This window comes from Achroia grisella, unplaced genomic scaffold (assembly GCF_030625045.1).
Source record: "Achroia grisella isolate CSIRO2021 unplaced genomic scaffold, CSIRO_AGI_Agris_v1 utg461, whole genome shotgun sequence".
In the NCBI taxonomy this organism is placed as follows: Eukaryota; Metazoa; Arthropoda; class Insecta; order Lepidoptera; family Pyralidae; genus Achroia; species Achroia grisella.
Genome location: NW_026712871.1, coordinates 1,994,135 through 2,017,337, shown reverse-complemented (window position 1 = coordinate 2,017,337; position 23,203 = coordinate 1,994,135). Strand labels below are relative to the sequence as shown.

General features: G+C 35.8%; 2 protein-coding genes across 3 annotated transcripts; both read left to right on the top strand.

Annotated features, from left to right (window-relative positions):
- Positions 1–3,734, top strand: LOC131845324 (UPF0547 protein C16orf87-like). The gene is made up of 4 exons (XM_059194372.1): positions 1–200; positions 961–1,131; positions 2,326–2,383; positions 3,450–3,734. Exons 1-4 carry the CDS (start codon positions 150–152, stop codon positions 3,635–3,637), a joined length of 468 nt encoding a protein of 155 aa, XP_059050355.1. The 5' UTR covers positions 1–149; the 3' UTR covers positions 3,638–3,734.
- A 3,665-nt stretch (positions 3,735–7,399) lies between these two features.
- On the top strand, positions 7,400–21,438 carry LOC131845290 (uncharacterized). 2 transcript variants are annotated; one of them, XM_059194331.1, is made up of 9 exons: positions 7,400–7,475; positions 10,707–10,886; positions 11,171–11,324; positions 13,453–13,508; positions 14,335–14,551; positions 16,588–16,766; positions 18,162–18,432; positions 19,080–19,183; positions 20,137–21,438. In XM_059194331.1, exons 1-9 carry the CDS (start codon positions 7,405–7,407, stop codon positions 20,372–20,374), a joined length of 1,470 nt encoding a protein of 489 aa, XP_059050314.1. In that variant the 5' UTR covers positions 7,400–7,404; the 3' UTR covers positions 20,375–21,438. The 2 variants fall into 2 exon arrangements, with proteins under 2 accessions (XP_059050314.1, XP_059050315.1); XM_059194332.1 differs by lacking the exon at positions 7,400–7,475 and adding an exon at positions 9,364–9,524.
- The last annotated feature ends 1,765 nt before the right edge of the window (positions 21,439–23,203 follow it).

Sequence of the window (23,203 nt, the reverse complement as noted above, 5' to 3'; positions counted from 1 at the left end):
GTATATATAAAATTATTGAAAATTTGTTTAATTGTTATTTAATTAATTTATCTGTATAATAAATTAATGTTATATTAAAATTTACTTAAAATGCTTTTGTTGTGACCCATACTGTTATTATCCATTTTATTATCATTGTTACGTGAAATATGGGCAAAAATAAAATGATTGCAAAAAGCTGCCCAAAATGCGAAATGCAGGTGAGTAATAATCTTTTTCTTTTAATTTTCATGTCTTCCGCCATAGGTCATTTTGCCAACATCGTGGTAAGGGAGAAAAAATGTTTTGTTTTGCAAAATATTCACATATTATGTTTATATACATATTATTATTATTACAGGGTTATTATTATTTTTAATAATAATAACCCTGTAATAATAATAATACTTGTAATAATCTGTTATCAGCCACAGTATCCATCATTCATTAAAATATTCATCAAGGGAGTAAAACAATTTTTTTTATAAATATTTATATGTATGGATGGACATACGGCTTTCAACTTTGGGGAAGTGCGTCAAAGTCAAATATCAACATCATTCAAAGGGCCCAAAATATTATACTGAGAACAGTATCGGGTGTCCCTTGGTACATCACCAACAATGAAATTCACAAGGAACTTGGCATACTGACAGTAAAGGAGATCCTCAATTGTAAAGACAAATATAAAAAGCGACTATGTAACCACCCAAATCAACTGGCTGCTCAATTACTACAAATACTTTACCCCAAGCGACTAAAAAGAAGCGACATTGTGTAATGTTTGCAGTATGCTTAAGGAGTAGATTCTCCCGCTGGGGTGGACACTCCATTCTTAGATCCCACACCCAAAAAATCTGCTCATAGTTCTGGGATTGATTGCAGATAAGAAAAGAATAACAAAAAAAAAATTTTTTAAGCTTCATTCTGATTGTGTAATTATGTGTCAATTAATATAGGCTTTAAAATTGTATACTTCAGGTGGCAGTCGCATCAAAGACTTGTAAATGTGGGCACACATTCTTCGCAGCTCGACGCACAACAGAGAGTCTACCTGCCTCTGAGGATATTCGCAGAAGAACGGGCAGAGTAAGACGGTCCCAGCCACAATTCTATGATGCACAACATTATCAGAAACAAATAAAAAAACGAGTAAGTATTAATGTAGGAGAATTCACAGTCTTATCTAAGCTGAAACTAAGCAGAATTTGAATACCTTCTTATTGATCCCAATGACCCTATAACAGCAGTTAAACTCCATATGGGTCCACCAGTTCCGTCCCGACCACTCTTTCAAACACACATGACACGAGGGGGGCGAGGGGTCTTTACTTTGCTTATTTTCGATAACATGGGGGTGGGGGAGCCTAGATGATGATTACGTCATCATTAGTTAGTTTTTTACACAAATGGCAACACTCACATTGCCTTTGCTAAAAAAACCAATACATTAATTGAAAAATGTTTACGTAAGCATGAGGGGAAGGGGTAAGAGCTTTGTTTACTTTTGCTGACAAGGGGTAGGGGGGGGGGGGGGGTAAATTGTAATAAATCTGCTTACATAATACTTGTACGGCCACGATAAGTAGGTAACATATGCGGCTCATCCATCATACTCGTGAGTGCTGCTTGTAGGGACTGGTCTGCTCTAATCACGACAACTGATTTAATCTTATTGTGTATTCATATTTTACCCTAATAAATTAGTGCTAGTTGGTAGTTTGTATTCACACACTTTAACTTAAAAATGTAAAGTTAAAACAATTATTTAAAAGAGCAACAGGCAAGTTTCTTGCTCATTCTTCTTGTGATGAGACAGCTTTCCTAATGAACGGTATATTAAAAAAATGATAACTATGACTATTCCAAAGTGATTAAATTAAGTTTAATTGAATCACTTTTGAATAGTCATAATTCAAAAGTGATTAAATTTTTCTAAGTTTATTTGAATAAAAAAACGACGTATTGTATCGGTCTCTGAGCTTTAGTTAGCACACCGCTTTACGTCCGTGTGGTCGCGAGATTATTATAGTTCGAATTTCTCGCACGGCACAAACATTTGTATTCATGAGTATGATTGTTTGTACGGTGTTTTCTATGTATAATTTGTATGTATTTATAAAAAAAAATCTATATGTATTGTATCGGTTATCTAAAGCTTTAGTTAGCTTAACTTGGGTCTAGATGGCGCTGTGTGAATTGTCCTGAGATTATTATTATTATCAGTTATCTAGTACCCATAACACAAGCTTTAGCTAGCTTAATTTGGGTCTAGATGGCGCTGTGTGAATTGTCCTGAGATTATTATTTGAAGAAATGATTTTCTATTCTATTCTATATTTGTAGTCTCCAAAAAAACGTACCCTGGATGATGACTTCAAGGCGAAAACGAAAGGAGAGAGTGGTGAGTAATCACTATAGTATAAAACAAAGTCGCTGTCGCTGTCTGTCCGTCCCTATGTATGCTTAAATCTTTAAAACTACGCAACGGATTTTGAAGCGGTTTTTTTTTAATAGATGAAGTGATTCTAGAGGAAGGTTTATATATATAATACATGAACAATACCAATAGCTTGTGAATATATAAGAGACTCAATAAGATGAGGTGGCTAAGAAATATAAACACTTCTCCATTGTCATTCTAGAGGATTAAGATAATCGTATTATTAATAACACTTAAAACGCGAAATTTTGTAAGTATGGATGTTTGTTACTCTTTCACGCAAAAACTACTAAACGGATTTTGATGAAACTTTACAGTAATATAGCTATATTTTTTATTGAAATTTAACGCCGGTTAAACCGCAAGCACAGCTAGTGTGGATATATTTTTAACTAGCTGTACCCGCGACTTCGTCCACATAGAATTTAACTTTATTTTCTAAAATAAAAGTAGCCTAAGTTATTATTTATTATTATTAAAGCTTTATTGTCCATATATTACAATTATAACTAATATTTTAAGTTAGGATATAATTTATTTTCTTTTTATATATAAGGACCCAATGTGGGTAAAAATATAAACACCTCCTCCAACTTGTTCCATTTCCCTATTCACAGCCACGCTCATCCAGTTTTTGTTACTCTTTCCCCGGTTCTTAATATAGCTATATTTTTTATTGAAATTTAACGCCTAGGTTACTTTTTAACTATTAAATCAACTACCTGCTAAAAAAAAGTAGTTATTATTTATTATTAAAAGTCGGTCCATTTCATAGATTAGTTAAAACAAACAGATGGACAAACAGACAGACAAAATATGTAAAAAATATTATTTTAGTATATAGTGGTATATATACCGTATTTATGTTCATATGCATGTAGTAAATGACGGTTATTTCAATATTACAAACAGACACTCCAATTTTATTTATATGTATAGATAGATTATTATTTTTATCTCTCTTCTTATTATTATTTTCATTATGTGTGCTCTGAATAATAATAAAGAAATTAATATGATTTTACAGCCACCGCGCGAGCTCGTAGAAGGCGAGCACTGAGACGCGCGCAGCGGTCACCTCAAACGGGCGGAGATCGAACCCGCGACCCCACGCCGCAACTGCGACCGGCGCAGCTAGCCCGCTGTCAGCTTATACTGCAAGAAATTAACAGGAAAATGCAGGCCGTCACCTGGCAGCCGCCTACAGAAGGCTGAATGGTAGAGGCTGTTAGTAATGTAGATAATCCTATTGCTAGCAATGTACCATGTCAGATTTTTTTATGGATAATAATGTAATAGATAGATAGATAGATAGATAGATAGATAAAAATCGTTATTCGTATCTCGATAACACAAAAAAATAATAATTTACTATTCTTATGTGTTGTAGGAATGAAGATCATATCCTAAGGACGGTGTTACATATGAATGTGGATGGTTATAAGGGCAGAGGAAGACCGAAAAAGAGATGGATGGACTGTGTGAAAGATGATATGGTGAGAAAGGTAGATAAATAACGGAATGTACTGTCGAACAGAGATGAATGGAAGAGAAAAACATCATTATTCGTATCTCGATAACACAAAAAAAAAAAAGCAGATGATGATGATGTGTTATTTGAATTTTGTTTGTACTCAAACAAATAACATTTACTCAAGGAGCAACATGCAAGAGTATTTAGTAGCAAAATGCAGTTTCTAATAAGTTTAGATCGGATTTACCATAGCCTATGGACACCCTGAGACTACAAGGTGTGTCACATGTACATGTATTCCTTAAGAAACATTAACATGTTAACCGAGCAGGATGTATAAATAATAATAATAAACAATGGAAAGCACACACCATCCACATAGTACCCATAGTTTTGTCATCCACAGGAGTTATACCAAAAAGTCTGAACAAACACCTAGACACGTTGCATATCCCCTCCTCTACAATAGACCTATTACAAAAAGCCGTCATACTAAACACATGCCGAATAGTCAGAAAATTTCTATCTTCATCACATAACTCATCCATGCTTGGCTAAGGCCCGCGTGTTTGAATATATTACCCCCGTAAAAAGGGAGATATATATATATATATATATATATATAATAATAATATATATATATATATATATATATATATATATAATAATAATAATATCTCTGGATGGATCGTTGGATCATACACTTTTCAACCTCTTTCACATTGAAAAGTAACCTATCTCCTTTCTCAGGGTCTAAACTATCTATGTACCAAATTTCATTTCAATCGGTTCTGTATTTTGGCGTTATAGCAAGACAGACAGACAGACAGTTACTTTAGCATTTATAATATTAGTAAGGTTAATGGAATAGCCCGCCAACGTAATCGTTACATATGGGTGCAGCCGCCTGTGCTAGCGGTATACGCTGGCGGCACCAGTGGAGGATGATAGGATGAGCATGAGGTCAGGACAGTTAGCACATCGAGAGATATATTCCAGACACTTCTCACGATGGTTTCCAGTGGGAACAGCGTGGAGGTCCACCTGATGGTACATTGCTAGCAATGATGCTACTATTCTCATTATTAACACTCATGGAATCACCTTCCAGCAATGGTATTTCCGAACCGATACGATATTGAAACTATTAAGAAAAAAGTTGATGCTTTAAAAGGCCGATAACGCACTTGCAGTACCCCTGGCGTTGCTCATGGGCTGCAAACTAGTCCTTATTCCTTTTTAAAAGGCCAGCAACGCACTTGTAATTCGTCAGGTGTTGCGAGTGCTCATGGGCTGCAAGCTAATTTGTACTCTATGCCATAAAAAAACTGTATTATTATTTTTAGCACTACTCTAATGCTGTTGGCCGCAGCTGGCCTTTACAGCTTCACCGGACGTTAGGGGCGAGTGCAGATGGCACTCCAAACCCGCGGAAGGACTTATGGAGTGACTGAAGGCCAACTCCTGCCTGACGGATACGACTTTAGTCTGTTGGGAACCACTAGGGGTTCGAACCTCAGCTCAGGCCGTAATATCGATCCCCGTTTGAATCGATCGATCGGAGGGGAGCCTTTACAATTTTGTTAATAAATTTAAATAAAAAGTAGAAAACGAAAACATAGCGCGTTGCAGAATTTGCGCAGCGCCATTTAACGTAAAAAATGAGAAATATGACACTGAGTTTATTGTATGTTTTATTAGTGATTTTTTTATATATGATAATGAAATGGTGCACACGCCTGCGCTAACCGTATACGCTGGCGGGGCATCAGTGGAGGATGATAAGCATCGCAGATTACATATATATATTATATAAATATACAGTAAACAAAATTATTATATACATGTATGAATACCGAAGGATCTTAAATTATTGAATAGTTTGAAGAAGAAAAATATTTCATTCAGTGCAATGTAAAAAATACAATATAAACAACAAACGAAAAAAAAAAGAGCAAATAAAAGTTTGAGTTGCTTTACAAAAAAATTGAAGTCAATACTAATAGATGCCTGTACTCAGTTGACGATTTTTGATGTTTTTTTTTGTTAATAATAACATTCTGTAAAATGACAACACTTAAATTTATTAATTTTATCAACCATCATACCAACATTAAAATACAATGTACATTGTTCATGAATAAATAAATAATAGGCAATAAACATTTCTGCCACCATCCTAATAAAAACGACCCTTTCCAGACCTCTCGCAGATCAATCTGATATAGCACATAATTTTCCTGAATAATTCACGCAGCGAGTTGAAAGGGGATTGTTAGTGATGTGGATTGATAACCCCATTGCTAGCAATGTACCATGTCAGGTCGACCTCCACGCGGTTCCCCCTGGAAACCGTCGTGTTAAATTCCTGATGAAATTGCACTATGGGCTAACATGACCTCATGGTCATCTTATCATCCTCTACTGGCGCCCCGCCAGTGTAAACCGTTAGCGCAAGTTAGTACACCATTCCATTATCAACCCTCAAAAAAAAATTCACGCAGCGCCATCTATGATAATCCCAAGCTAAACTGAGCTTGTGTTATGGGTATTTGTATAATCTTATTATAATATGAATATTGTAATTATGTTATATAATATTTAAGTTCTGAATAAAATATTTTTAATTTACACTTTTTTTTTAATGTTCGCAGTACTAATATTAATAATCTCAAGACAATTCACACGGCGCCAACTAGACCCAAGTTAAGCTAGCTAAAGCTTATGTTATGAGTACTAGGTAACTGATACAAATACAATAATATATTTCTTTCGTAAATACATACATATTATACCTAGAAAACACCCAGACCGATACAAACAATTATACTCATGAATACAAATGTTTGTACCGTGTGAAGAATCGAACCCGCGACTATCGGAAGTAAAGCTGTGTGCTAAACCGCTAGACCACCAAGGCCGTCAGTATAATGTGTGTTCTGAATAAAATATGTTTAATTTACAAACGCGTTTTATTGTGAACTCGCAGTGCTGTTGTCGCAGAGCTTGAGATCTTTGAAATAAAACTTAATTTTTTTTTTTTTTTAATAAATATACCTAAGTACATTTATTTTTACACAATGAATTAATTATCCGTTGCGTAGTTTATAAGATCTAAGCGAACAAACAGCGGAAACGGCTTCATTTTATACTATGTAAAGATTATAGAATAGAAAATCATTTATTCAAATAAACTTACATTGAAGCACTTTTGAATAGTCATTACATTTTTGTTAATCTACCGCTCGTTCGGAAAGCTGTCTCATCACAAGAAGAACGAGCAAGAAACTTGCGTGTTGCTCTTTTAAATAATTTTATTATTACTTTTCATTTTTAAGTTTAAGTGTGTGAATACAAACCACCAATTAGCACTAATTCAATTAAATACTCAAATAGAAAAAATATTGAATATATAACCAACTGGTTAAACAATTAATAAGAGGAAATGAGTCATAGTGATATATGTAGATAAGTATAGGTCAATGCAACAGTTATTCAGTCGATCAAAATGTCACGCATAGTGCTATCGAGTTTAGCATTATGCAGCATTTCCTGTGCCGCTACATTTGGATGTAAAACGTAAGTGTCAAACGCTATCAACTTTTTTTTCTCTTCTTTTAGCTCCATTTTATCTACTTCAAAATGTTAGTAATATTCTATAACCATCCCAAATTATAGTTGTTAATTCTGAACAACATTTATTTAAAAGAGCAACAAGCAAGTTTCTTATTAATTCTTTTGTGATGAGTCTGCGTTCCGAATGAATATTAGAATAAAAAAATATGACCGTATAAAAAATGCTTGTAATACTTATGTTAGTAATATTCTATAACCATCCCAAATTATAGTTGTTAATTCTGAACAACATTTGTTTAAAAGAGCAACAAGCAAGTTTCTTGATGATTCTTTTTGTGATGAGTCTGCGTTCCGAATGAATATTAATACTTAAGTTTATTTCTATTTCTAATATTTTTTTTATACAGTACATTTTCTTTGATTTCCCGCCAACATAAGTAATTTGCGCGGGAACTTACAGGACACCACATGCTAGTGATCATCTGCTTTGTTCTTATCCCATTTATTTGTGGTCGTCGTAATATGTTGTTCTCTTCCATTCATCTCTGTTCGCAGTCATCTCGTTATTTACTCCCTTTCTTACTATACCATCTTGCACACATTTTTTATCCTACTAGTGAAGTAGTTATCCCATTGCTAGCAATGCACCATGTTGATCTCGACGGTGCCCCCTGGAAACCATCGTTATAAATCCCTGAGGGGGGAAGCAATGTACCATGTCAGGTCGACCTCCACGCCGTTCCCCCTGGAAACCTGGACCTGACCTCATGTTCATCTTATCATCCTCCACTGGTGCCCCGCCAGCGTAAACCGTTAGCGCAGACGGGTGCACCATTCCATTATCATCCATAAAAAAAAGACCCCTTGCATAGGCATTTTTTTAATAGATGATAATATCATTACATTATCATCTATAAAAAAAAATGTATGTGCATATAAACAACAATAAATTGGTGCATTAAATTGTCCTTAATCCTTGAACTATATATATATATATATATTGCATACAGCTCTGATAGGTTACAAATATAGGTAAACAAGTAGAGATAACAAAATTATTTAATAATAACTCTACCTTATCTGTGGCTATACTAAATACAAACATGATAAAGAAACGATATATACCTATAAATAGATAATAAACAAACATTAATGCTAGCATAGATAATTGATGGAGTAATCACTCCCCCCCCCCCCCCCGGGATCGATCCCCCGTCCGATTCAAACGGGGATCGAAATTACGACGGCCTGAGCTGAAGTTCGAGCCCCTAGCGGTGCCCTCAAACTAAAGTTGTATCAGTCAGGCGGGTTGGAGTGCTATCTGCACTCGCCCTCTATCGTCCGTCGAAGCTGTAAAGGCCAGCTGCGGCCAACAGCAACAGCAACTGAAAGCAGGAGCAGATGGCTCTCCAAACGAAAGGAAGGACTTATGGAGCGGCTGTAGGCCAAGTGGATACTACAATCGGATGCTATTTCCTATTAAATAAATCATCAAATTTTATTTCAAAGTTACTCTTTCTTTTATTTTTGGCAAATTTCTGTAAATCAACGTCGGTATAAAAACTCTAGATACTTTCGATTCGTTTAACTACTGATTGCAATAGAATTGCAATTTTTTCAAAATGAATATGCGTTCAAAAATCAAATTGTTAGTAATGGCATTTTTATTTTTCGTTTCATGTCGGATTTTTTATTTTTCGTTTGGAAGTGAACTTTGTTTTTCCATGTTCGTCCATCTCCTTTTCAGTGATGGAGCAGGCAAAGATCCTTAGACCGCACAGCCTAGTCTACGTTTAAACTTCTTCATATTCCGAACGATAATTCAAACGTCAGTTACACATGTTTTTGACTTTATGTTGACTGTTATGAGACTGTTATGTCATCAATTTGTCAATAAAAATATTATATTTACATATTTCGTAAATTAATTAAAATACGTGTAATGTCTAGATAAGAGTTATTACATACAATTATTACACTTCCCACTCAATACTGATAATAACAACATTAAAATCTAGTTTTTTATTAGTATTGAGGTTGCTTTTTATTGCGGTAAGTTTTAGAATTAATCTACTGTCCTGCCCGGGTTTGCGCCGGTGATCATAACTGAGATTATTGTTTATATTAACATTATAACACTCTAGAATAATGTACAATGGACTGCGTTCTGAAAAATTGTTCGACCTTTTACCATCGACAACGAATTCATCCCCACACGTTAGAACCTAAGTGGTCTCGGACAGTGCGGTTTCAGAGGAGGTTCCTAAATACCTTTAAACCAATGAAATACATAGCAATAGTTTTTATTCTAATAAACTTAATATAAGCACATTTGAATAGTCCTATTATGAAAGTACTTTAAAGTTCAGTGCAATGGTTCCGGAATTAACTTTCGATATAACAATTTCCGCTGTTTCTCTTCAAACTTTTCATTGACAATAGAAATAGAAATAATCTTTATTCTAATCATTATCATTACATAGTATGAAACAAATTCGCTGTCTGTCTGTACTATGTATGCTTAAATCTTTAAAACTACGCAATGGATTTTGAAGCTTTTTTTTTTATAGATTGTGTGATTTAAGAGGAAGGTTTATATGTGTAATACATGTATCTGCAATCAGCCTTTCCAGCTATAATCAGATTTTTTGATGTTATAAGCATAGGAGGTGCCTCATCTCAAATGAGGCACCTCCAGCCAGATGCCATCCCATTCACTAAATTTAAAGTTAACTGCAATTGTTCCAAAGTTTACTTTCAATATTTTTTTTTCCTCTATCTGCAATCAGCCCTTCCGGCCATAATCAGATTTTTTGATGTTATTGGCATTTTGCGATGAGGCATCTCCACTAAGTTGCCATCTCAGATTCTTTAGATGTTGGCAAGCCGAGCTCTTTTTAATCTAGATGGACAGTTATTTATATCCAGTAGTTTTGAAGCTAACTGGTTCTTATGGCCTGCTAATCTGTGTTTATATCTTCCACTGGCTTTCTGTATCTCTTCTTTTACAGTTGGAATTTCTAGATATGGGGTGTGTAGTTAATAAAATTCTTATTTAATAAATTTATAACACTTTTGAATAGCTATATTTTGTAAAAATTTAAAGTTAACTGCAATTGTTCCAGAGTTTACTTTCAATATAACAAAATCCCCTGTCTCTCTTCAAACTATTCATTGCTAATTCATTGTTGCAGTGCTCTTTTCAATAATTCATTAACAATTTATTATTACCAGTGCCAATATGGTATCATATGACACAATAGTCATTGGGCTTGGGTCAGCGGGCACCACTGCAGCTTCGACCCTCGCTCGAGCTGGTCGGAGAGTGCTAGCGCTGGAGGCACAGGATCGAGTGGGCGGGAGGGTCCACACTGTGCCGTTTGGTGATGGAATGGTGGAATTGGGTGCTGAATGGTAAGACTGAAATAAAACCTACTTATTTGTAAATTTACCTAATTAGTACAGATAAGGCTTTTTACTTTTATTTATTTATTTATTTATTGGCATACAAAATAGATTACAATCAATATAATAATATAATTAGGAGCGTGTAGTTCGGTACAAAACTGGATTGTAATCCAACACTATGTATGCCTAAAAGATAAATTATATAGACGCCTTCAATATACGCTAGATAGCTAGATAAGGTTATATAATAAAAAGTAAACTAAACAGAAAATAATATATAACTTCTCCAGGATCCATGGTACGGAGCAGAGTAGAGTATATAGCCTGGCCATCCAGAATAATGTCAAGATAATACCCCAGGAGCTGGACATGATGCAGTTCAGATCGGATGGTGCGCAGCCCAACAGTGATTTAATGAATGAACTCATTGTCTTTGCTTTGCAGGTAATTCTATAATAACTAGTATAAGATCCACTAATTATGATGACGACTTAAACTTTGATGCCGGCTCCCGGAAGAGAAACCCCAAGTAGCGCCCGTGACTTGTGACACGGGTGTAGGTTTAAAAGGCCCTTTTAGAATGCATTAACACTCACCTTCACTACTTGCAGCTTCCCCCCAGGCCCAACTAAGACCGGGATAAAGCCGTCTCTAATACAATTCACTATAGTATCCGAATTACAACTGGCACGTTCTGTGCTCGTCGACTGAATGCCGTGACTTATTCAATGAAAGAGAATTAATCATTTGTTTCTGTGGGTTGACAGTGTTACAATGTATCAGATAACGATATGTGCGTGTCATCAATGGGGCCCCATATTTTCATTTGCCCCAGGGCCCTTGGTTACCTAACTACGCCACTGGTTACATGATAACGTGGTATTACGTGATAACCTAGCGCTGTTCATGTAAATAAGATAAAAAAGAAAAGATATAACACAAACAATAATAATAATAATCTCAGGACAATTCACACAGTGCCATCTAGACCCAAGTTAAGCTAGCTAAATCTTGTGTTATGGGTACTAGATAACTGATAATAATAATAATCTCAGGACAATTCACACAGCGCCATCTAGACCTAAGTTAAACTAGCTAAAGCTTGTGTTATGGGTACTAGATAACTGATAATAATAATAATCTCAGGACAATTCACACAGCGCCATCTAGTCCCAAGTTAAGCTAGCTAAAGCTTGTGTTATGGGTACTAGATAACTGATAATAATAATAATCTCAGGACAATTCACACAGCGCCATCTAGTCCCAAGTTAAGCTAGCTAAAGCTTGTGTTATGGGTACTAGATAACTGATAATAATAATAATCTCAGGACAATTCACACAGCGCCATCTAGTCCCAAGTTAAGCTAGCTAAAGCTTGTGTTATGGGTACTAGATAACTGATAATAATCATAATCTCATGACAATTCACACAGCGCCATCTAGACCTAAGTTAAACTAGCTAAAGCTTGTGTTATGGGTACTAGATAACTGATAATAGTAATAATCTCAGGACAATTCACACAGCGCCATCTAGACCCAAGTTAAGCTAGCTAAAGCTTGTGTTATGGGTACTAGATAACTGATAATAATAATAATCTCAGGACAATTCACACAGCGCCATCTAGACCCAAGTTAAGCTAACTAAAGCTTGTGTTATGGGTACTAGACAACTGATAATAATCATAATCTCATGACAATTCACACAGCGCCATCTAGACCCAAGTTAAGTTAGCTAAAGCTTGTGTTATGGGTACTAGATAACTGACACAAATACATAGATACATTATTTTTCATAAATACATACATATTATACATAGAAAACGCCCAGACCGATACAAACAAACATACTCATGAATACAAATGTCCTTCTAAAGTAAACTAAAGAAGTAATGTAATCTAAACCACTATACTACCTAGGCTGTCGACTGATTTGAATAATGACTATTTATATTTCTAACTATATTTTGCTCGCGGGTTAGATATTTTTTCTAAAATAATAGTAGCCTAAGTTACTCCTTATTACATCAGCTACCTGCCAAAAAAAGTCCCGACAAAATCGGTCCAGCCATTTCAAAAAAATGTTCGGGGTCGTTCAAGTATTACGTAAGCAGATTTATTACAATTACTAACTATTGCCCGCGGCTTCGCTCGCGTTAATTTATCCCCTTAGGGGTGGAATTTATCAATATCCTCTCTTAGTGGATGCCTACGTCATAATATCTACCTGCATGCCATATTTCAGCCCGATCCGTCCAGTGGTTTGGGCTGTGCGTTGATAGATCACTATGTCAGTCACCTTGAGTTATATAAACTGACCGTACAGCGGCCTTGAAGCGCGCGCGCATTGTGTTGTGAATTAAAATAAATTAGAACTGTGTTAAACCTACTGTGAAAGTGTGTGAAAGCTAGCGAAGATATCTTCGAGACCCTGAAGCCCAAGAAATCCGCAGAACCATACAGGTACGTGACCGACGTTTCCACATATTTTTCCCTATATATATACAAATATTTTCCCTAACATTTTGGTAGCAGAGAGTAAATTTCCTAAAATTTCTAATATTGTTTTTTTCAGGTAGTGGATGAACCACCCTCGACAGCAGAACCCTTAGGGCAATATATAACTAGGAGGTGAGTTTATATGTATTTGGTATTATCTGTGTCCAAATTCAAATTCAAATTCAAAAATCATTTATTCATGTAGGACATTTTAGCCGCTTAGGAACGTCAAATTTTTACATTATAATTTTATTTTTTCCCTACCGTCCATGAAATATATTCTGTTGTATAATATATTCAGATGTATAAACTATATTATTGGAAAGTTTCATTAAAATCCATTAAGTATTTGACGACCTCGGTGGTCTAGCGGTCTGGCACATCGATGGTCGCGGGTTCGATTACTCGCACGGGATAAACATTTGTATTGATGAGTATGATTGTTTGTATCGGTCTGGGTGTTTTCTATGTATAATATGTATTATTTAAAAAAAAAATCTATGTATATATATCAGTTGTCTAGTACCCATAACACAAGCTTTAGCTAGCTTAACTGAGATGATTATTATTATTAGTTTTGTATTGTGATGTTTTATATATATATATATAATAATAATCTAATAATAATCTCAGGACAATTCACACAGCGCCATCTAGTCCCAAGTTAAGCTATCTAAAGCTTGTGTTATGGGTACTAGATAACTGATACAAGTACATAGATATTTTTTTTTTCGTAAATACATACATAGAAAACACCCAGACCGATACAAACAATCATACTCATGAATACAAATGTTTATGCCGTGCGAGGAATCGAACCCGCGACCATCGGACGTAAAGCGATGTGCTAGACCGCTAGACCACCGAGGTCATCAATATTATATATATATATATATGTTGAACTTTAGCGCGAGTGAATCTGCGGGCACAGCTGTAAAAATAAATAAATATTCCCCAGGGTACACGCGTATATAAAAGAGAATCATCCATCAGTACTCCAAGACCAGGACTTCATCGACGGGTTCCTGCACTTCATGGATCTATACATAGACAACTATGAAGCCACCAGCTCGTGGAACCAGGTCACCACAAGCAGTAACTACCACGAGTTGGACGGTCACCAGCACTTGAGTTGGCACCGCCTCGGCTATAGGACATTCTTCGAGCTTTTACTGGTAAATAACTGTTAAATAACATACTGTTTGTTCATAAGTAAACAACTTATGAACTAACACAATGTCATAGTGATATTATTCTACAGCCTGTGTTTATATTAGGAACTTGTTCCATTCAGTTCAGTATACACAGCATAATAATATCTTATACTAATTGTTGCAAACTATTTTTATACCTTTTTTATTGTTTGATTTTTTATAATATTATATTGTTTTTATATGACATAAGTCAATTTAATACAAAAAAAATATTCTATCAACTACAACGGTGCCGTTTTACTTTTTGCTCGTCATCTTGATCTCCATCCTTCACACTAATATTAACCATCATATAACAATAACAGAGGTAAATAAATAAATCTGGACAATCTGGTATTAAATATAAATAAACTAGCTACTTGCCCCGACTTCGCCCGGGTCTACATGTATTATACCTATAAACTTTCCTCTTGAATCACTCTGTAGCAGCACACAAGAGTAGTGGAACACAGCTACGCGCCAACTGCCGGCGCAATTTTTCGGAAAATGCTGTTGGCCGTAGCTTGAATCACCGGACGTTATGGGGCTGTAGATGGCACTCCAAACCCGCGGAAATATTTATGGAGTGGATGACTATACGACTACGACTTTAGTCTGAGGGCACCGCTAGGGGTTCGAACCTCGGCTCAGGCGGCGTAATTTCGATCCCCGTTTGAATTGGACGGGGGATCGATCGGAGGGGCGCCCGGGGGCGCCGGTGTGGAGCGCCCGGGCGCGCGCAGGCGCCCGGTTGAATGCGCGATATTGTGTGTTTGAGGTCGTCGTCTTCGCCGGCGAGGACGGTGTCGTGTGTGTGTGTAAAAGTGTGGCCGGGGTGGAACGGGTGGGCCCGTGGGGAGGTTGCCGGCGCAACGCGATCGCCGCGCTTATAAACCCGGTGCGAGCGGGAGCGCACTAGCATTGCCTTCTCACTTCATGAATGGAATCACCTGTTTGTATAGTATACTAATGACATGATTTTACGCAAAGTTGTAAAGCATTCCAAATAAATCAATCCACGGATACTACTAAATTATTGGTTTCTCTTCATCCCATACGAGCCACTACACCTCTGTCTATTAAAAAAAACGGCTTCAAAATCCGTTGCGTAGTTTTGAAGATTTAAGCATACATAGGGACAGATAGCGACAGCGACTTTGTTTTATACTATGTAATGATGATGATATGTAAAAACATATTATTATGAAATAAAAATAATCTTTAGTCAAATAAACTTAATATAAGCATTTTTGCATTTTTCAATAGGCACATTTTATTATTCTTGTGAGAGACACTTGTGTGTTGCTATTTATTATTTATAGAATAGAAATAGAAATAAATCTTGTTCTGAGTTAATACACATTAACAAGGATAAGGCATTTATTTATTCATTATATACTAGCTGTACCCGCGACTACATTCGCGTGTAGTACTTGACTAAATAAAGAAAAGATATTCAATTATATAAAGGTAATATTTTTACAAACTTTCATGATTATTCATATTTAATCAACAGCCTAAAAAATAAGTTGTAAGCTAAAGCAAAGTTTTAAAAATGACAATAGTTCCATACAAACTTTCATCTCAGCTTTAAACTCTTTTGTCGCATTAAAAAATAGTTATATATTAATCTTAATATCCTTTCTCAGGGTCTGGACTGTTTGTGTGCCAGTTTGTATATTTATATTTGACCCATAAAATTAGTGCTGGTTGGTAGTTTGTATTCACACGTTTCGACTTGTAAATGTAAACTTACAAGGATTATTTAAAAGAGCAACACACAAGTTTCTTGCTCCTTCTTCTTGTGATGAGACAGCTTTCCGAACGAGTGGTAGATAAAAACAAATTGTTATGACTATTCAAAAGTGCTTAAATTAAGTTTATTTGAATAAATGATTTTCTATTCTATTCTATTACAAACTTCATTTAGATCGGTTCAGTAGTTTTGGTGTGAAAGCGAGACAGACAGAGTTACTTTCACATTTTTTATTTTAATAAGTAATTATCGTATTTTCCAGAACAAATACAACAATGGACCAGGATTACCAACACTTGAAATAAAGTTGAGTACAGAGGTCACCAACATCACCTGGTCTCCAGATCCTGAAGCTAAAGTAACGGTGAGCTGCAAGGATGGTGCGGCATATACAGCTGACAGTGTAATAGTCACTTTATCACTTGGAGTGTTAAAAGAAAGGTAAATATTATTTATGAACTCAATTTTTAAGTTATGTAAAGGGTAAATAAGGTAATGGGCCATTTGATGGTAAGTGGTGACTGTCGCCTATATACAGATACATTAAGTAATTCTGTTTGTAACACAACTCACAACTGTGTGTGTAATTTTATTATATATATATACATATATATATGACAATGACAGTTATATTAAAAATAGACAATTAAAAAGTTATGTCATAAATAAATTCAAAATTGGACAGATTTTCCTATGGATGATAGTGAAATGGTGCACCCGCCTGCGTAAACCGTTTATGCTGGCGGGGCACCATTCCATTATCATCCACTAAACTGTCATCGTGTACTGTCATTGTTACACAACAATGAAATCAATGACAATTATATTAAAAGTAGACAATTAAAAAGTTATGTCATAGACAAATTCAAAATTGAACAGATTTTCCTATGGATGATAGTGAAATGGTGCACCCTAACAATCCCCTTTCCCCCGACGGTCATTAAGTTAAAAAACACCAGTGGAGGATCTTGTTATTAATAAATAGCCCCCAGTTAGTCTCGTGACAAATTCACCAAGAATGACGATGGTTTCCTTGGGACTGAGATGGCGCTGTGTGAATTGACATGGTTATTGTTATTTTATATCATCAGTCCCCATTACTAACAATCCCCTTTCCCCCCCGAAATCATTAAGTTAAAAAATACTAAAAAGATCTTGTTATTAATAAATAGCCCCCAGTTGTCTAGTACCCATAACACAAGCTCTGCTTAACTTGGGACTAGATGGCGCTGTGTGAATTGTCCAGGGTTATTGTTATTTTATATCAGTTGTCTAGTACCCATAACACAAGCTCTGCTTAGCTTGGGACTAGATGGCGCTGTGTGAATTGTCCAGGGTTATTGTTATTTTATATCAGTTGTCTAGTACCCATAACACAAGCTCTGCTTAACTTGGGACTAGATGGCGCTGTGTTAATTGTCCAGGGTTATTGTTATTTTATATCAGTTGTCTAGTACCCATAACACAAGCTTTTTTATACTACGATGGTGGCAAACAAGCATACGGCCCATCTGATGGTAAATGGTTACCGTAGCCTATGGACGCCTGAGACACCAGGGGTATCACGCGTTGCCGACCCTTAAGAAACCTTAATATACCCTTCTTGAAAAACCCCATGCTGTAGTCTCGTGAGAAAACCTCGGCAGGTAGTTCATTCCACAATGTAAGTGTACGCGGGAGGAAGCTCCTCTGAAACCGCACTGTCCGAGACCACTTAGGTTCCAGCGTGTGGGGATGAATTCCCTGTCTATGGTGAGCGGTGCGAAGCTATGCTTAGCATGGGAATAGATGGCGATGGTCAATTGTCCAGGGTTTTTATTATTAACAATGTTACAGACACACGTCTCTGTTTGCACCGCCGCTGCCCATAGACAAAGTGACATCCATAGACAAAATATCTATAGGGGTCATGGACAAAATAATTCTATCCTTCAATAAACAATGGTGGCCTATGGAGACGAGTTTCTATGCGTTCATCTGGAGAGGAGAAGAGAAGAAGAAAGTTAGTAAGGAGGATGTTTGGACCACGAAAATATTTGGGGCCAGCCGTCCCATGGGGACGGGGCACGCTTTGACTTTATGGACGAGTGGGGAAACTGGCATACTGGTGAGTTGTTCTTGAATTGGTGTTATCTATACATATAAATAAAATCGTAGTGTCTATTTGTAATATTGAAATAACCGTTTTTTACTACATGCATATAAATATAAATACGCTACATACACCAAAATATCATTTTTTACCATTTCTGTCTGTCTGTCTGTTTGTTTCGGTTAATCTCTAAAATGGCTGGACCGATTTTGACGGGACCTTTTTTGGCAGGTAGCTGATGTAGTAAGAAGTAACTTAGGCTACTTTTATTTTCCACGCGGACGAAGTCGCGGGAACAGCTAGTATAATATATATATAAAACAATAATAATAATAATAATGTACGCCGCAAAACGTAAAAACCAGCAAACGCTGTGAAGACAAAACAAAAAAATAATAATCTCAGCACAATTCGCACAGCGCCATCTAGTCCCAAGTCAAGCTAACTAAAGCTTGTGTTATGGGTACTAGACAACTGATACAAATACATAGATTTATATATTTTTTCGTAAATACATACACAACATACATAGAAAACAACCAGGCCGATACAAACAATCATACTCATGAATACAAATGTTTGTACCGTGTGAGGAATCGAACCCGCGACCATCGAAAGTAAGTGCGAAATCGGACTAGTTGTATATAGATATTAATTTCTAGGTGGAGTCACTGCCTGAAGATGTGGTGAAACGGAAATGCATGGAATTACTGCGGAGGTTCATGGGTCGGAGTGTTACTATACCAGAACCTACGGCCATGTTGAGGTAACACATCTGTACATAGTATAAATCAAAGTCACCACCGTTTGTCTGTGTAACGCAAAAAAATTGTTTGTGTACTCTTAGATGTATATATGTATGAGTATTTAATAGAATTAGTGCTAATTGGTGGTTTGTATTCACACACTTAAACTTAAAAATGTAAAGTAATAATAAAATTATTTAAAAGAGCAACACGCAAGTTTCTTGCTCGTTCTTCTTGTGATGAGACAGCTTTCCGAACGAGCGGTAGATTAAAAAATGTAATGACTATTCAAAAGTGCTTCAATGTAAGTTTATTTGAATAAATGATTTTCTATTCTATTCTATTCTATTCTATATATATTTGTATTGATTTTGTTATACTTAAATAAAGATGAATTAAAAAAAAAAATCATCGCCGCTTACATCTTTACACTACGCAACGGATTTCAGTGCAGTATTCAAATCAAATCAAAATATCTTCATTCATGTAGGTCTATTACAGACTCTTATGATATGTCAAATCTACCGTCAGTTCGGAATGATTTCGAGATGAGAAGACCTGACAAGAAACTCAGCTCGTATTCTTTTCAAATAAATGTTATATATGTTTATAATAATACAGATTCATTATAAATTCAAATTTGGGAGAATAGAGTGACCACCAGCATATGCTATTGCCATTTTGTCAAAGGCAAATGTGTGTCTTAGAACCCACACCTTATATGGAAATTACATTTATTACAAATAAATAATATATGTATTTTAAATATTTCTTTCTGTCTGTTTGTTCTGGATCGATTTTTACGAGACTTAAATTTTAGTGACAATCTTTATTCAAATAAACTCATTACAAGCACTTTTGAATAATCATATTTGTTTATTCTACCACTCATTTGGAACGCAGACTCATCACAAGAAGAACGAGCAAGAAACTCACTCCACTCCACATTAAAAATATATTCTATTTTTTTCAGATCAACCTGGCACTCAAACCCATACACCCGAGGTAGTTACACGTACGACAACCTATCTTCCCCCCATTACCCCACAGCGAGGGCGGACTTGGCCAGACCCCTGACTGACTCTTCAGGTAGACCAAGGGTACTCTTCGCTGGAGAGGCTACAGACCAGTTCCATTTCTCCACGGTTCATGGAGCCAGTGATTCGGGGTATAGGGAAGCTATGAGACTCTTACCAAGAAGTAAAGTCTAGCTATGATATTAAAAATGTGCCTTATGTGACCCTAAGTGGTCTATATCGACCCCCAGGGGTCTATGACAAACTGCAAGGGGTCTACGACAGCGATCATCTTGTTGTTTTTACACTAAACTTTACAACAATTAGAAATTTACAAAAAATCAATACCAGGTATCAATGGGGGGTCTACCCAAAACCGAAAAATATAGCAAGGGGTCTAAGACACAAAAAAAGTTCGGGAACCTCTGGTCTAGCGGTTGAGCACACCGCTTTACAGCCGATGGTCGCGGGTTCGTTCCTCGCACGATGCGAACATTTGTATTCATGAGTATGATTGCTTGTATCAGTCTGGGTGTTTTCTATGTACATTATCTATTTCAACTTATGGATTTTTTTTTCTAAATACATACATAATATAATAACTATAATCAGGAGCCTAACACGATTTACCAAATAGCATATTCTAATGACTATAACAAAAAAGGTATAGATAAACTTATTACTAGAAAATACAATAGTCAAAAAACAATTGTACGCAGTTCCAACTACAAATGAAACGTTTTTTATTTTATTTTTCGGACTACTCTAATGCTGTTGGCCGTAGCTGGCCTTTACAGCTTCACCGGACGTTAGGGGCGAGTGCAGATGGTACTCCAAACCCGCGGAAGGACTTATGGAGCGGCTGAAGGCCAACTCCTGCCTGACGGATACGACTTTAGTCTGAGGGCACCACTAGGGGTTCGAACCTCGGCTCAGGCCGTCGTAATTTCGATCCCCGTTTGAATTGGACGGGGGATCGATCGGAGGGGAAATGAAACGTGCTATACTGGGAGTTTAATATAATTAGGTAAAATTACAGATAAGTTTAGTTAACATATTTAAGAAAATTAATGCAGCTGTCAAAACGTCAAACTCATTAAGATGTCTTTGTAATTCAAAAGAAAAAATAGATAATAATAACAAGAAACCCGATGTCTCTATCATGCGGATATCCTTTTCAGCATAGCGAATTATTAGTTTTTAATTTTTCTTTTTTACTCTGTACTCTTTGTTATGCTGAATTAATGATTATTATTATTATTATATATATATATATATATATATTTATTATATCTCCCTTTTTACGGGGGTAATATATTCAAACACGCGGGCCTTAGCCAAGCATGGATGAGTTATGTGATGAAGATAGAAATTTTCTGACTATTCGGCATGTGTTTAGTATGACGGCTTTTTGTAATAGGTCTATTGTAGAGGAGGGGATATGCAACGTGTCTAGGTGTTTGTTCAGACTTTTTGGTATAACTCCTGTGAATGACAAAACTATGGGTACTATGTGGATGGTGTGTGCTTTCCAATGTTTTTTTAATTCTATTGATAGATCTGTGTACTTTGTTAGTTTTTCATTGACTGTGCTTTGTATATTGTGTGTGTTATTATTATTATTATTAAGTTGTGATTGTATATACATAGGTCAAACGGGTCGTAGTTTCGAAACGTGTTTAAATGAACATTGGACAAGTCACACAGCGCCATCTAGTCCCACGCTAAGCAGACCTTGTGTTTCAGGTACTAGACAATTGAATACTTAGATTTTTAGTTGTAAACACATACATACATAACTGGCTGTGCCCGCGTCGCACCCGCGTGTAGCCTATATCTTATTCTGATGTTACTGTAAAGTTTTACCAAAATCCGTTCAGTAATTTTTGCGTGAAAGAGTAACAAACATCCATCCATACTCACAAACTTACGCGTTTATAATATTAGTAAGATAAACATAGAAAACACAAAGACCGATACAAACAATCATACTCATGAATACAAATGTTTGTACCGAGCGTGGAATCGAACCAGCGCTATCAGAAGTATGGCGGTGCTGAATTAGAAGATTAGAACACCTAGGTTGTCATATATAATCCTATACAATTCACACAGCGCCATCTAGTCCCAAACAAACCAAAGCTTGTATTAGAAATCTTGGGAAGGGCACAAAGTTAAGTTTTTATCATATATACATATAAAGTTATCTTTATAGAGAACTAGTTACTCGCCCCGGCTTCGCACGGGTGTACATGTATAAAACAAAGTCGCTGTCGCTATCTGTCCGTCCCTATGTATGCTTAAATCTTTAAAACTACGCAACGGATTTTGAAACGGATAGAGTGATTCAAGAGTAAGGTTTATATATATATATATATATATATATAATACATGTACACCCGTGCGAAACCGGGGCTAGTAACTAGTTATATATATATAAACCTTCCTCTTGAATCACTCTATATTAAAAAAAAACTGCAAAATCTGTTGCGTAGTTTTAAAGATTTAAGCAAACATAGGGACAGACAGCGACAGCGACTTTGTTTTATACTATGTAATGATGTATAAGAATACATTTTAAATAAGTATGAATAAAACAATTGTATATTGTTATTATATATTATATACATATAAATGTATAAATTGTTATAAAATGTTTGTTTGTAAATGTTTGAAGTTTTATATTTTGTATGGACATTAATAAATTTATACACAAATATTGTAGTTTTAATAAGAAAAATATTACTCAATCTGTATATATAATACTAGCTGTACCCCGCGACTTCGTCCGCGTGGAATTTAACAAAAATGTTAATTAGATATTTTTTCTAAAATAAAAGTAGCCTAAGTTACTCCTTATTACATCAGCTACCTGCCAAAAAAAAGTTCCGACAAAATCGGTCCAGCCATTTCAAAAAAATGTTCGGGGCCGTTCAAGTGTTACGTAAGCAGATTTATTACAATGACTAGTTTTTGCACGCGACTTCGCTCGCGTTAATTTATCCCCTTAGGGGTGGAATTTAT